This window comes from Oreochromis niloticus, linkage group LG4 (assembly GCF_001858045.2).
Source record: "Oreochromis niloticus isolate F11D_XX linkage group LG4, O_niloticus_UMD_NMBU, whole genome shotgun sequence".
Lineage (NCBI taxonomy): Eukaryota > Metazoa > Chordata > Actinopteri > Cichliformes > Cichlidae > Oreochromis > Oreochromis niloticus.
Window position 1 is genome coordinate 2,523,612 of NC_031969.2, and position 13,723 is coordinate 2,537,334.

The 13,723-nt window shown below is 41.2% G+C and overlaps 2 protein-coding genes across 2 annotated transcripts in view; both read right to left on the reverse strand.

Annotated features, from left to right (window-relative positions):
- On the reverse strand, positions 1-7,764 carry LOC112846734 (uncharacterized). Its single transcript, XM_025906669.1, has 2 exons — positions 7,402-7,764; positions 1-7,203 (listed from the first exon to the last, which is right to left on the reverse strand). The coding sequence occupies exon 2, from the start codon at positions 6,428-6,430 to the stop codon at positions 395-397; it is 6,036 nt and encodes a 2,011-aa protein (XP_025762454.1). The 5' UTR covers positions 6,431-7,203; positions 7,402-7,764; the 3' UTR covers positions 1-394.
- LOC100702402 (alpha-2-macroglobulin-like protein 1) overlaps positions 7,712-13,723 on the reverse strand; it is a 21,254-nt gene continuing 15,242 nt past the window's right edge. The window contains 1 exon segment of the mRNA XM_019357458.1: positions 7,712-7,876. Within this exon segment, the coding sequence (XP_019213003.1) occupies positions 7,712-7,876 (165 nt within the window).

A 13,723-nucleotide genomic window follows, 5' to 3' on the forward strand; every position in this document is an offset into this window, starting at 1 on the left:
TTCGTTGCATGCGTCTGCATAGCTCTACCACCGAGTGACAGAAGAAAGCATGCTGCCCTCTATCAAGTGTGGCGTGCAACTGAAAATACTGTCAACCCCAAAACAACAGACTGAACATTGGTTCCACCCTGGAAACATTCTGTAAACCATTTAAATGTGTATTTTTAAACCCAACGATGTATACATTAAATCTGATATATTAAAATAAAATATTTTTAACTTATTTATTGCAACTTAAACCATGAAATTATCTTTAACTGCATGACTGCTGCTGACGGCAGCCACACTCCCACCAAATCATTGCTGATTTTCAACTGAACCTCATTGCAAAGGAAAAAATAAGTGTAAATAGTCTCTTGGGCCAAACACAAGTTACAAAGACAGGAGTTCTGAACTATTCAGCTTCAAGTAGGGTAACTGTTTTGTGGATGGGTCTCTCAAGATACACTGGCTTATTAACTCTTTTTCCTTGGTCATCCAATGTCGCATCACTGATTAGCAGCTCGAGTTTCCTAATGATTCCATCCTCACTAGGGTACACCTTGGTTACCTTGGCCAACTTCCACTCATTTCTGGGTAGACTATTATCCATCAGCATCACAATGTCATTGATCTTGGCATTTCTCTGTGTTTTGCACCATTTTCCTCTCTGCTGAAGATTCAGCAAATATTCCCTTTTCCATCTGGTCCAAAATTCATTGGCCAGGTATTGCACCTTGCGCCATCTTTTTCGAAGATAAAGGTCTTCCTTCACAAACTCACCAGGTGGTGGTAAAACCACTGAAGACTTCATGGTCAGGATGTGATTTGGCGTAAGAGGCTGTGGACCAGTGGGATCATTCAGCAGGTGTGTTGTTAAGGGCCTACTATTTATGATCGCCATGACTTCATAAAGGTAGGTACGCAAGGATGAAGTGTCAAGTCTTTTAGATGAATGATCCAGAATGGATGTCAAAACACTTCTAATCGTCCTGATCTGCCTTTCCCAGGCCCCACCCATATGGCTGGCAGATGCTGGGTTCATGACAAACTCACAACCTAGTTGTCTTAGGCTTTCTTGGTCCATTTTCTTTACAGACTCCAAGAACTCTCGTCTTGCTCCAACAAAGTTGGTGCCCTGATCTGACCGAAGCTGTCGAACACTTCCACGTATGGCGATAAAGGTTCGAAGAGCATTAATAAAGGCATCACTGGTCATGTCGTCGAGAAGCTCTATATGCACAGCACGAGAGCACAGACATGTGAATAGCAGACCGTAGCGTTTAAGTTCCTTTCTTCCCTCCTTAACGTAAAACGGGCCAAAGCAGTCCATTCCACAATAGGCAAAGGGAGGTGATGTTTCAACTCTTTCACGCGGTAAATCTGCCATTCTTTGTACTTCAGCATTCCTTCTGAATTTCCTACATTTGACACACTTGTAGATGTAGGAAGACACTGCGTGACTACATCCCAATAGCCAAATGCCATTTGATCGCAGCTCATTCATAGTCATCCCACGTCCCTGGTGATGAACCTTTTGATGGAAGTGTTCAATCAGTAACCTTGATATGTGGGTTTTGCTCGGCAGGATCGCTGGATGTTTGATGTGTGGGTGTAAATCTGCATGCTTCAGCCGACCTCCCACTCTTAGCACACCCTTTTCATCCAAGAAGGGATTCAGTTTGTGCAGCCTATTTGCACGATCTCTTGTTATTGTCTCCTTCGATTTCAGATCTTTGATTTCTTCGGAAAACAGTTCGTTTTGGACAGTAGCTATGATGAAAAGCTCTGCCTCTTTCCTCTCCTCAAGACTGGTGACTTCGTTTGTTCTGCACATCAGACCCTTGAGCTCTTTGACACATCGCATGAGTCGTGCAATGGCTTTAACTAGCCTTATCCAGTTTGAGAACCTTGAGAAATGATTGAGCAACGAATCTTCTGTGGTCAGTGTCTTATGGACAAAAGTCTTACGAAGTTCTGGATCTTCAGCTCCCAACTCTCCCACCTTAATGTCATCAGCAGGAAGTTTATCCTGCCAGAGAAAATCTGGACCGGTGAACCAGTTGGAAGTAATTAGTCCCTTTGCTGTCAGACCCCGTGATGCATGGTCAGCAGGATTGTTCTCAGAAGTCACATATCTCCATTGGTCTGGATCGGAACCTTCTTGGATACGCTGAATGCGATTTGCCACAAATATGTGAAACCTTCTAGCATCGTTGTTGATGTATCCAAGAACAACCTTCGAATCTATCCAGAAGAATTCTTTGGCTTGAACTTCCAACTCCCTTTTAAGCAGCTCGCTCATTCGCACGGCAATAACTGCTGCTGATAGCTCAAGCCTGGGTACTGTGGTGACCTTTGTAGGAGTCACCCTGGCTTTGCCAATAACTAAAGAGCAGTGGACTTGGTTTGAGGCACTGATTGCTCTCAAGTAAGAACATTCACCGTACCCTTTAACACTCGCATCTGAGAAATGATGCAGCTCATATCTTTCAACTTTCTCAAAACCTTCTGGAAGATAACAGCGCTGAATTTTGATGTCAGCCAGGTTCTTTAAATCTAACAGCCAAGACTCCCACCGTGGTTTGAGCTCTTCTGACAGTGGCTCATCCCATCCAACCTTGTCTTGACACATCTGTTGGAGTATTTGCTTTCCAACCAGAACAAATGGTGCCACAAAGCCAAGAGGGTCATAGATGGATGCCACAGTTGATAAGACTCCTCTTCTAGAAAGTGGGCGTTCTTCCACAATCACTCTAAAATGGAACTGGTCTGAAACAATGCACCATTTGATTCCCAGAGCTCTCTCAATTTGGGACTCACCAAGATCCAAGTCACGATTTCGTACTGAATCTGCACGTTCACTCTCTGGAATGGATGCAAGTACTTCATGATTGTTGGAAATGAATTTGTGAATTCGCAGTTTGCCAGCACTGCAGAGTTGCCTTGCTTCCTTTACTAACTTGATGGCTTCCTCCTTGGTTGCGACACTTGTGAGCCCATCATCCACGTAAAAGTTCCGTTCAATGAACTGAATGGTTGTTTCACTGTAATGACCATGTCCTTGGGCAGCAACATGTTTCAAGCCAAAGTTTGCACAACCAGGGGAAGAGGCAGCTCCAAATAGGTGCACTCGCATGCGATAGACTGATGATTGAGCCTGGAAGTTTCCATCGTCCCACCAGAGAAATCTCAAGTAGTCCTGGTCCTCTGCTTTGACGTGAAACTGATGGAACATACGCTCAATATCACACATTATAGCAACTTGTCCCTTGCGAAAGCGGCAGAGAACACCTATCAGGCTGTTCGTTAATTCTGGTCCAGTGAGAAGGTAATCATTTAATGACACGCCTTCATATCTTGCTGAGCAGTCGAACACAACCCGTATTTTTCCTGGCTTGTGTGGGTGATACACCCCGTGATGAGGAATGTACCACACAGGACTGTTGTTAATTTCTCCTATTGGGACCCTTTCTGCATCCCCATTTGTTATGATTTCACTCATAAAGGTCGTGTAGTCCTTTTGGTATTGTTTGTCTTTTTCAAATCTTCCTTTCAAGCATCGAAGCCTGTGAACTGCACATACCTTATTGTCTGGGAGATTTGGTCGATCTTTCTTGAAAGGAAGCGGCATTTCACAGTGACCATCTGCTTTAATTTTGATTCCTTCTTCCATTATGGTTAGGAAACGCAAATCTTCCTGGGATAATTTAGCATCCTCCACTCTTCTCTCACTGAAGTCAGACTCAAGCATCCTCAGCACATCTGGTGGTGAAATGAACTCCTTAACTTGGGTTCGACATATGTATTTCACTTCATTTGTGAGCTTCTTAGATGTCTGGAGATGAGGTTTCACTGACTTCATGACAATCTTGTGACTGCTTCCTATAGCATCACCATAGTCGATACATGGGCTAACACAACCAACTATGCTCCAACCAAGATCTGTCCTTTGAGCAAATGGCTCATTGTCTTTACCTGGGACAACCTCTCGGGGTAGCAAAACCTGTGGACAGTTGTATCCTATGAGAAGTCCTACATCACACTCAATCAATGGAGCAATTTCCTCAGCAAGATGCTCTAGGTGTGACCAAGCTCTTGCAGTTTTTGGTGTAGGAATGTGACTTAGATTGGCAGGGATGAACTCTCTTGAATAGGTTACAGGGAGAGAAATCTTCTTTGATGAATAGAAACCTCTCACCTGCAGTCCAACTAACCTTTGACTTGGGATGATTGTATTTCTGGATGAAAGTGTGGAGAGTTTTAACTGCACAGCTTCCCCTTTCATGTCCAGAGCTTCTGCTTTATCTTGCATAATGAAGGTGGTGTCGCTTTGATTGTCAAGTAGTGCATATACAAGAATTTCATTCTCTGGGTTACTTGATGCAGATAACCAAACTGGGACAACTGTGGAGGCGTACATGCTGTCCATGCCTTGCACTACTCTGTTTGATGTAGCTTCATTTGATGGTTCAGGGGTGTGTTTGCTCTCTGTTCTTTCCGTTGACATAGCATATTTTGAGTTTTTTACACTTTCCCCATGCTCATCACTGCTTTTCTCTCTTCTGGTTGCTCTTTCGCGATCTTCATGTAAACATGTTGGGTGTTTTTCCTTACATGTTTCACAAACACTCCTCCTTTTGCAGGTCTTTGAATGATGTCCTGGTTGTAAACATCCAAAGCACAACTTCTTTGTCTGGACAAATTTAACACGTTCTGCAACTGGTTTTTCCTTGAATTTCCAGCATGTCTGAATACCATGATTGCATTTTTCACAAAAGGTGCATCTCTTGCGTTCTACATTCTCTTCCGATTTGCTCACAAACACCTTTGCACCAATGTTTCGAGTCTTTGTTGTCTTTATTTTTTCAACATCATTGGACTTCAGGGCATGAAGAGAGGTTACTGGATTGCAAGCTATTTTTGCTTCCTTTGCGATGAATTCCACAAACTGACTGAAAGTAGGAAACACATTACACGTTTCTTCTATCTCAATCACCTTCCTATTCCAACTAGCCACCAGCCAATCTGGCAGTCTTGTTAGAAGTTTTTGATTTTCATCACAATCGTTCAATACTTCCAGACTCTTAATCTGGGACATTGCAGCCTGGCAGCCTCTAAGAAAGTCTGAAAAATCCCTCAGCTCAACACTGTCTTTGGGTCCAATTTTGGGCCATGCTGCAAGCTTATCCTTGAAAGCTTTAGCTATCACAAATGAGCTTCCAAATCTTTCTTCCAGGATATCCCATGCTGAGTTATAAGCTGCATCCGTTCCTAATAGAAAATAACTTTCAATGGCCCTTTTTGCAGGTCCACCAACATATTTACGAAGGTAATAGACCCTTTCATTTACTGGAATGTTTTTCCTGCCTATTAGGGTTTGAAATGACATCTTCCAATCATTGTATCTTAGTGGATCTCCCATGAAGACAGACGGTTCAGGTGCTGGGAGACGGCTTACATTAATAGACTCTGCTATTGCTTCAGCGAGGACTGTGACACTATCTGCTTGGTGTATCACAGGATGCTCACGTGGACTCCTTATAGCTCCTGGAGATCTATGTTGCTGAGCTGCGTGGTTATGAAGTAACTCTGTTATTTCCTCATCTGAGCTTGCATCTTGTTCATAAACTTGGAACCGTGCTTTTGCCGCACTTAGCTTCTTAACAGTCTGTAAGCGCTCTATTTGTCTGCGCTTCTCTTCCAGTGCTTTCTTTCTTGCCACATTCTCTTCCTCTTGTAATGCAATCCTCTTTCTATCTTCTTCTTCAAGGCTTTCAAGTTCTTGTTGTTCACATTCTATCTCCTGCAGGACCTTTAGTGCAGCTTGTGTGGCAGCCAGCTCTGCTACGGCCTCTTGTCTCTTAATGGAGAAAAGGCTTGACTTTCGTGACTTTATGCTGGAACTGCTTGCAGAGCTTAAACTTCTTTGAGAGCCCTTACCTTTGCCTTGAGAAGCTGAAGATGAAAACACTGAACTAGACTTAGGCCAGACTAAATCCTCTGTCTGAACATCTTCGTTATCTTTATTCTGAAGATAAGTGGTTGCATTGTCCAAGATTATTTTAGATACCGCGTCACAGGTGTCTACTCTACGACGGATCTCACTGTCTGGGGAAGCACATTTGCGCAAATCTTCATATGCGTGTTTCACATTTGCTGATGCACAACTTAACTTACACATCAAATCCTTAACAACCTCAACAGAGGGGGCTCCCTTTATCATTTTCTTAGCTTGCTTGGCGGTTACTTTCCACTTATCATAGGTTGTAGTGAAACGATGCTGAAGTTTTCTTGACTTATCATCATGCAGTTGCTGAGCCTTTTCAGTAAGCTTTCGAGGTCTCTGACTTCTTCGTGGCTCCTCTTCACGTGACTGCTGTACATTTGTGGCACTACTACCCTCAAGTAAGTCGCCATTCTTAGTTTCATATTCACTCATTTGATCCATTTTGCAATGTTTACTTATTACTTGGCACAAAATAAATTATAGCTATACCTTTAACAGACATGCGGTTTAACAACAGACCAGCTCAATTGCCTGAAATATTAATAGCTACAAGCTTAACCTTGCCTTTAGATGAACTTGTCCAAAACATTAACAATGGATAATACCTTCAAGATTTACAACACCTTAAACCTTAATAAAATATCTAAATGAATACCATCTTGAGTCGCGTAAATATGGTGAACTTTTTCCGAATACCAACAACACATACAACGCAGCACTTAATTCTACAACACTTCTAGCATCCAAATAACACAAATAGGTAAAATGACTTCACCTATAAAAAATCTTAATTGGACAGAACCATGAACTTAGAAAGAAAATATGCAGAGCACCAGATTACTTAAAGTTTCAGTTCTTACAGTGTTCCTTTAAAGCAGTTGACAAAATTGATCCACTTCTTAACATTTAACTTGTTTTAAATGTATCACTTAAAGGATCATCCACGTAAACTTCAACTGCTTGCTGCTTAGGTTACTGGCGTATGCACAGTCTTATCTGTCTGATGCTAGAGTGCGATGAATTTCTTCTTACTTCAGTGGATGAAAGGCACAGCTCCTCGTCTCCTCGCCTCATGTCGAGCAGACTGAGTTCTCACTGTAACTCCCTCCAAGTTGAAAAACGGACACAAGGCGTTCTTGATTTTTACTGGCATTTATTGCACACAGGTGCCACCAACGATGCCACCAACGATGCCACCAACGATGCCGTGAGAACTATACAAACAACATAGAATAATCAATTTCCACAATAAATTGTTCTCATAGAGAATAAACAATAAAGCACATTATTAAATAAGATAAAACACTCACAATTTTACATTTACAAATTACACGTGACCACCATAAACTCAACAGTTCAGTTACAAACAAACATCTTATTTCCCTATCACGACATAAACACACATTGCATACCTCATTGGCCGCATTAACTTGCAGGGGTTAATGAAAACACATCTTGCAGTGTCACTTCTTTTCACAGCTGGAAAACTTCGTTGCATGCGTCTGCATAGCTCTACCACCGAGTGACAGAAGAAAGCATGCTGCCCTCTATCAAGTGTGGCGTGCAACTGAAAATACTGTCAACCCCAAAACAACAGACTGAACATTGGTTCCACCCTGGAAACATTCTGTAAACCATTTAAATGTGTATTTTTAAACCCAACGATGTATACATTAAATCTGATATATTAAAATAAAATATTTTTAACTTATTTATTGCAACTTAAACCATGAAATTATCTTTAACTGCATGACTGCTGCTGACGGCAGCCACAGTTGGACCTGATTGATAGTAGTTATAGATCTGGACCACGGCTGGCTTCAGGTGGTCCACTGGGAGCTCCTGGATGATCTCTAAACTGTGGTTGATGGGTGTGTCCTTTGATAACTGGACAAGACAGAAACAATAGCAGACGCAGTTTTTACCAAGTCCAAAGATCATCATCTGGTGTTCCCCACAGTGACTTTTGTTACGACTTCGAAATTGAGGACGAGAGTAAAACAATGATGGTCCAAAAGAGGTCGATCAAACAATTGATTTTTAATGAATACACGCAGCATGGGGAGACGTACACTGGAAACCATCAGTTGTAAATCCCCGACCAAAAATACACTTCAGATTGCTTTTATAACATCAGGGTATTATGACGCCCCCTCTTGCGTTTACAAGCACATAATTTGCATCTTAAGAACATTCTTTGCCCCTTGTACAGACAATGATCTATTCTAAGAAATAAATGCAGACACAGAAGTTCCCCTTTCTGGCATCCTCTTTCAAATATGGTGATGATCTCAGGCCTTTGAGGTCCCCATGGACTTGTCCTCCTCTTTGCGTCACCTGTTGCTAGGCAAACTCAAATGCAACAAGAAGCTGAATACATTCAGGCCTTCACTCAGCTACTATTTTACTGTAGCAATATACTCAGCATATAAGCTTTTAAGATTATAGATTTAACTCAACGATTTAAAGTGGTTATACTGCACCTGTAATAAACATGTTAATATTTGATTATGATAACCCCTGTAATACAAATTATAACATAACGCCAGCAACTTCAATAAATGCTTGGATGAAATGATAATTAATTCAATTCAATTCAATTCAATTTTATTTATATAGCGCCAAATCACAACAAAAGTCGCCTCAAGGCGCTTTATATTGTACAGTAGATAGCACAATAATAAATACAGAGAAAAACCCAACAATCATATGACCCCCTATGAGCAAGCACTTTGGCGACAGTGGGAAGGAAAAACTCCCTTTTAACAGGAAGAAACCTCCGGCAGAACCAGGCTCAGGGAGGGGCGGCCATCTGCTGCGACCGGTTGGGGTGAAAGAAGGAAAACAGGATGAAAGACATGCTGTGGAAGAGAGACAGAGATTAATAACAGATATGATTCGATGCAGAGAGGTCTATTAGCACATAGTGAGTGAGAAAGGTGACTGGAAGGGAAAAACTCAATGCATCATGGGAATCCCCGGCAGCCTACGTCTATTGCAGCATAACTAAGGGAGGATTCAGGGTCACCTGGTCCAGCCCTAACTATATGCTTTAGCAAAAAGGAAAGTTTTAAGCCTAATCTTGAAAGTAGAGATAGTGTCTGTCTCCCGAATCCAAACTGGAAGTTGGTTCCACAGAAGAGGGGCCTGAAAACTGAAGGCTCTGCCTCCCATTCTACTTTTAAATACTCTAGGAACAACAAGTAGGCCTGCAGTGCAAGAGCGAAGTGCTCTAATAGGGTGATATGGTACTACAAGGTCATTAAGATAAGATGGGGCCTGATTATTTAAGACCTTGTATGTGAGGAGCAGGATTTTGAAATCAATTCTGGATTTAACAGGAAGCCAATGAAGGGAAGCCAAAACAGGAGAAATATGCTCTCTCTTTCTAGTCCCTGTCAGTACTCTTGCTGCAGCATTTTGGATTAGCTGAAGGCTTCTCAGCGAGTTTTTGGGACTTCCTGATAATAGTGAATTACAGTAGTCCAGCCTGGAAGTAATAAATGCATGAACTAGTTTTTCAGCATCACTCTGAGACAGGATATTTCTAATTTTAGAGATGTTGCGCAAATAGTCCAAAGGTGAGGTAGAGAGTAGTGGGTAACAGGCTGAAGGGGACTGCAGAAACTTTAACTGTCAGGTTAAGTATTATTTCCCATATGACGTCGCCTATCATTGCATTGAATTAATGCAATGATAAGATGATGGTTATGTAAAATAATCCCTGTAATTCCACAATTCCCTCTCTTGACGTCTTCCAGAGACGTCACTACACTATTCCCAGGTCCACTACCTTCGCTCTGACCCTCTCTAGCCGCCCCCTGACTCAGCAAATCAGACAACAACCTCATGTCCTCTAGGTGGTCCAGTAATAAAACACCAGCTCCCACTTGAAAACACTTCATGCTTAAGTGGTCTCTGCTCCTTTTCTGGGTCCCTCTCTAGTGGAAATCTTCTCCTGTAAGGGATAGAAAACAAACAACCTTTCTCTGCTACACCTTACTAACTTACTGTGTTCATCTCAGGTTCCTGTCATTATTCAAAGTTGGTTCACAATATCATGTTCTAGGCTCTATCCATTATATTAACTTGACTTAATCTCAATACTCTTTATGTGTGTGAGCAACGCTTTCAGTTTTCTTAAACACACCCCGAGTAAAATACACACCATCCCCCTGTCAGCCTAAATCTCCGCTAGAAAGCACACTTCAAAATTTTCTATCAGGATTTACGCCTCTTTTGGCTTCAAGCATATACATAACATGCAAAAGTTACTGTTAATGCCAGTTAGACAAGTTTCCATTATCTACAACATTTTGTTTCACCCAGCTCACCCTCACACGTTTCCTGTTCACTTATTGCATATATTCATCTTTAACACCTTTTACCTCATTAGTTGCTAAGCAGAAACAAAGCAACATGTGTTTCACCTTTACCCTGTAAAATAAATCTATATCATGTTTGTGTCTGTAAGCATATTTTGCATTCATTCATTACACTCCACGCCATTCCTGCAAGTTAGGAGCTGTAAAGTTAAAAGCTACATAAAGTCCAGGCCTTTGGCCTGGCCTATATTTAAATCATGTGTGTTTGTAAGCGTGCATGCAATTAACCTGCTATGTTCTCATCTTCCCTCAACATGTATCACCTGGACACTCTCACCAGTGAAGCTTAAAACCCTTTTGGATGGAACATCAACTCTAAACAAGCACAGTTACGCATTGTGTATAAAATGAACTCAACCTGTAAATAGAGAGGTCACTGTGATGACAAACATATTCAATACTATTAAAATAATACTATACAACATGTTATTAATGCAGTCATCATAAGGCAGATTATATGATAGCAATAAAAGAATCTCTAAATCCCAACAGGTCCTGCTTTTAAATCTTCCCTGACTTTCCCTTCAAGTTCTGCTTTCTTAGTACAATCATGAGGTTCTCCTAATCCCATTAAATCTGCCATATTGATTCCTTCATGTGTAAATGTCAGATTTGGAGCTTTTTATTGAATCATCTTCCGGGGGTGAGAGACCTCTGCACAGCTCAGACGCCAGTTGCAAGAGCTCTCTGACATTAGAATCACCAGCTGTGACTTATATGGTGTTATTTCGGTACTTTACACGTCACACAGTTTTGAACGTTGTTTATATGGGGAGTTCCTCTTTTTGTGTCTATATCTATTAATATGCCTTGTGCACTAAAACTTCCTGTTTTTCAGTCTGGCTGAGCACTTGTTTGTGAGTAAAAGGTGGCCTTGCTCTACAAGCCAGCCTTCATTATTAAAGTACATAAAACAGGAATAAAATAAATGTTTTAATGTGTATCTGCTCATTATCTTAACACCAGTCCCCGTTTTTCATTTCTCCCTTGAGAGATTAACTAATTCCTATTTTATAACATTTTAACTTTACTTCAATACAATCCAATTGAATTTTATTTATATAGCGCCAAATCACAACAAAAATTGCCTCAAGGCGCTTCATAAATACAGAGAAAAACCCAACAATCTTGTGACCCCCTATTGAGCAAGCACTTTGGCAACAGTGGGAAGGAAAAACTCCCTTTTAACAGGAAGAAACCTCCGGCAGAACCATGCTCAGGTACGGGCAGCCATCTGCTGCGACCGCTTGGCGTCAGCTAACAGAGATTTTTTTTTTTTTTTTTTTTTTTTTTTTTAACAGAGAGACCTAATATTTAATAATCCACATTTCACTATTTTATTCTTCAGTTCAAATTTGGATTCTGTATTGTTCTTTATTTGTTATTATTTATGTTTAGATTGTTTATTGCTAGTCTTGGTTTGTTGTTGTCTGTTTGGGAGCTGACATAGTCTCTATGGATAAGCGTCTTTTGGTGGGGTAGCATCAGGAGAGAAGCTCCAGAGAGGCATTTTCCATGTTAAACGCTAAAATATAACAAAAAAGATCATGCTAAACAAACAAAACCTTTCGATTGGCCAACCCTATCTGTCTCCTCAACGTGTTGTATATTTTCAATGTTTCCTTATTATTTTGTCATAAAATAAATCAAACAAATAACTTAAGCTGAGTGACAGCACCTTGCGTTTACGCCGGGCTGTGAGCTGCCCTGAATCTACTTGCTACACCCCCCTTTCACCTGAGAGGAATAGAAATATTTTCCTGCTATTATTTGTTGCTATTTTGATAATCATCATTACCGTTTCATGTTAATAGTGATGTTGCTTTCACAGATGCATTCAGATGTTCAAATATATTGGTATTATATCAGTCTTTATTACAAGTCCAGTTATAACCACTTCGAACTGTTGAGTTGAATATATAATTTTAAATGCTTTTCTAATGCTTCGATAATCTTAAAGGGTTTCTGTGTAGACTGCAGGGACAGGAAGTTACATGTGTTTGAAGTTGCAGGCTTCTGCAGAAGTGAAACCGAAAGCAGAGCGAGCGCAAGCCAAAGAGTAGGGTGTTTATTCAGTAGATTACATATATAGTTCCAGTTAGGTTATTATATGTAGGGATGAGCCTCTGTTCTGGTGAAAGGTCAGAAGTGTAACGGGTGAGATGTGAGAGCATTTAAGGGCGAGATATATACATACAGACACAAATAGTGAGAGGTCATGACACGTACGCAGTACACAGCATGCACGCGCCCTCGCACGTGTACGCACACACACATACACACCATGGTAGATCTATTTTGGTAAGTGAGAAGTGAAGATGGGTTTTTGCTGCAAATGCAGAATTGTGCCGACGTACTTAGAGGAAGTGCAACAGATAAAGCGACAGCGAAGACGAGCTGAGGGGAAGCACCGACCCGAAGACAATGTTCTTTAAACTATGTTAAAGTTCATGGAACATTTTGTGGTTTGGATTGACGTAAGCTGTACTATTGTCTGTTTTGCAAAAGAGGGGGCTTTGTTGTCCTACTCCTATAAAACCTTGTCTAATGATTGTAAGTTCAGTTCGACGCTGAAATCTGCACAGCGGTCGGACTCACACATGTGTTTATTAAAATACTGTCTAATTGCACACCGGACCGGATCTGTGGTTATTTATGGATTCCTCTCTCAACATTGAACCTTAACATTTGGGGGCTCGTTCCGGTGAGAGAGGGGAATTTTGGTGTAGATGGAGAGATCCAGGGTCCGTGGTGATTGGATGGGCAGATACGAGTCAGTGGTCTGAAGTGAGAGACAAGCCGGCTTAAACAAAGGTAAGGCACATACCTGTTGAATTTTCCAAAATGTGCTAGATTGGACATGTCAAATTAAAGTCTACTCACTGAAAATTACTGGTGAATGTCTGTTTTTTAATTTTGGTGAAGTTTTCATGAAGTTTACCGGTTGAAGTAATGATAATGAAGTATAAGTGACAGTACTGAGTAATGAGAATAAAGGAATGAAAAGAGAAAGCAGTTGGACTGCTAAGTGAACTCTTAGAATGATAGGGAATTTGGTCATTGTGTGGGTTCAAGTCCCATTGGTTATGCAACCCTTAAGAAGTTTCTCGGAGGTGACGCTCCCTGCTGGATAGAGAAATCTATCCTTCACCTAGCGATGACTAGGGATAGTTTCGGGCAACATTCGAGGAGGACTCGGGAATCTCCAAAACTGTTGAGGGTTGTCCTTAATCTTAATCCTGTTTTGGGTGTAGATTGTTGTTTCAAATTATTCTAAATTACTTTAGGACGAGGAGTCTGGGACCCTTAAGAAGCGCATTTTTCTCCTTGGTAACGCTTGCACCTGGGC

Excerpts from the sequence above, each read along its gene's own strand:
- LOC112846734 (XM_025906669.1), bottom strand. The coding sequence starts at position 6,430 with ATGGATCAAATGAGTGAATATGAAACTAAGAATGGCGACTTACTTGAG.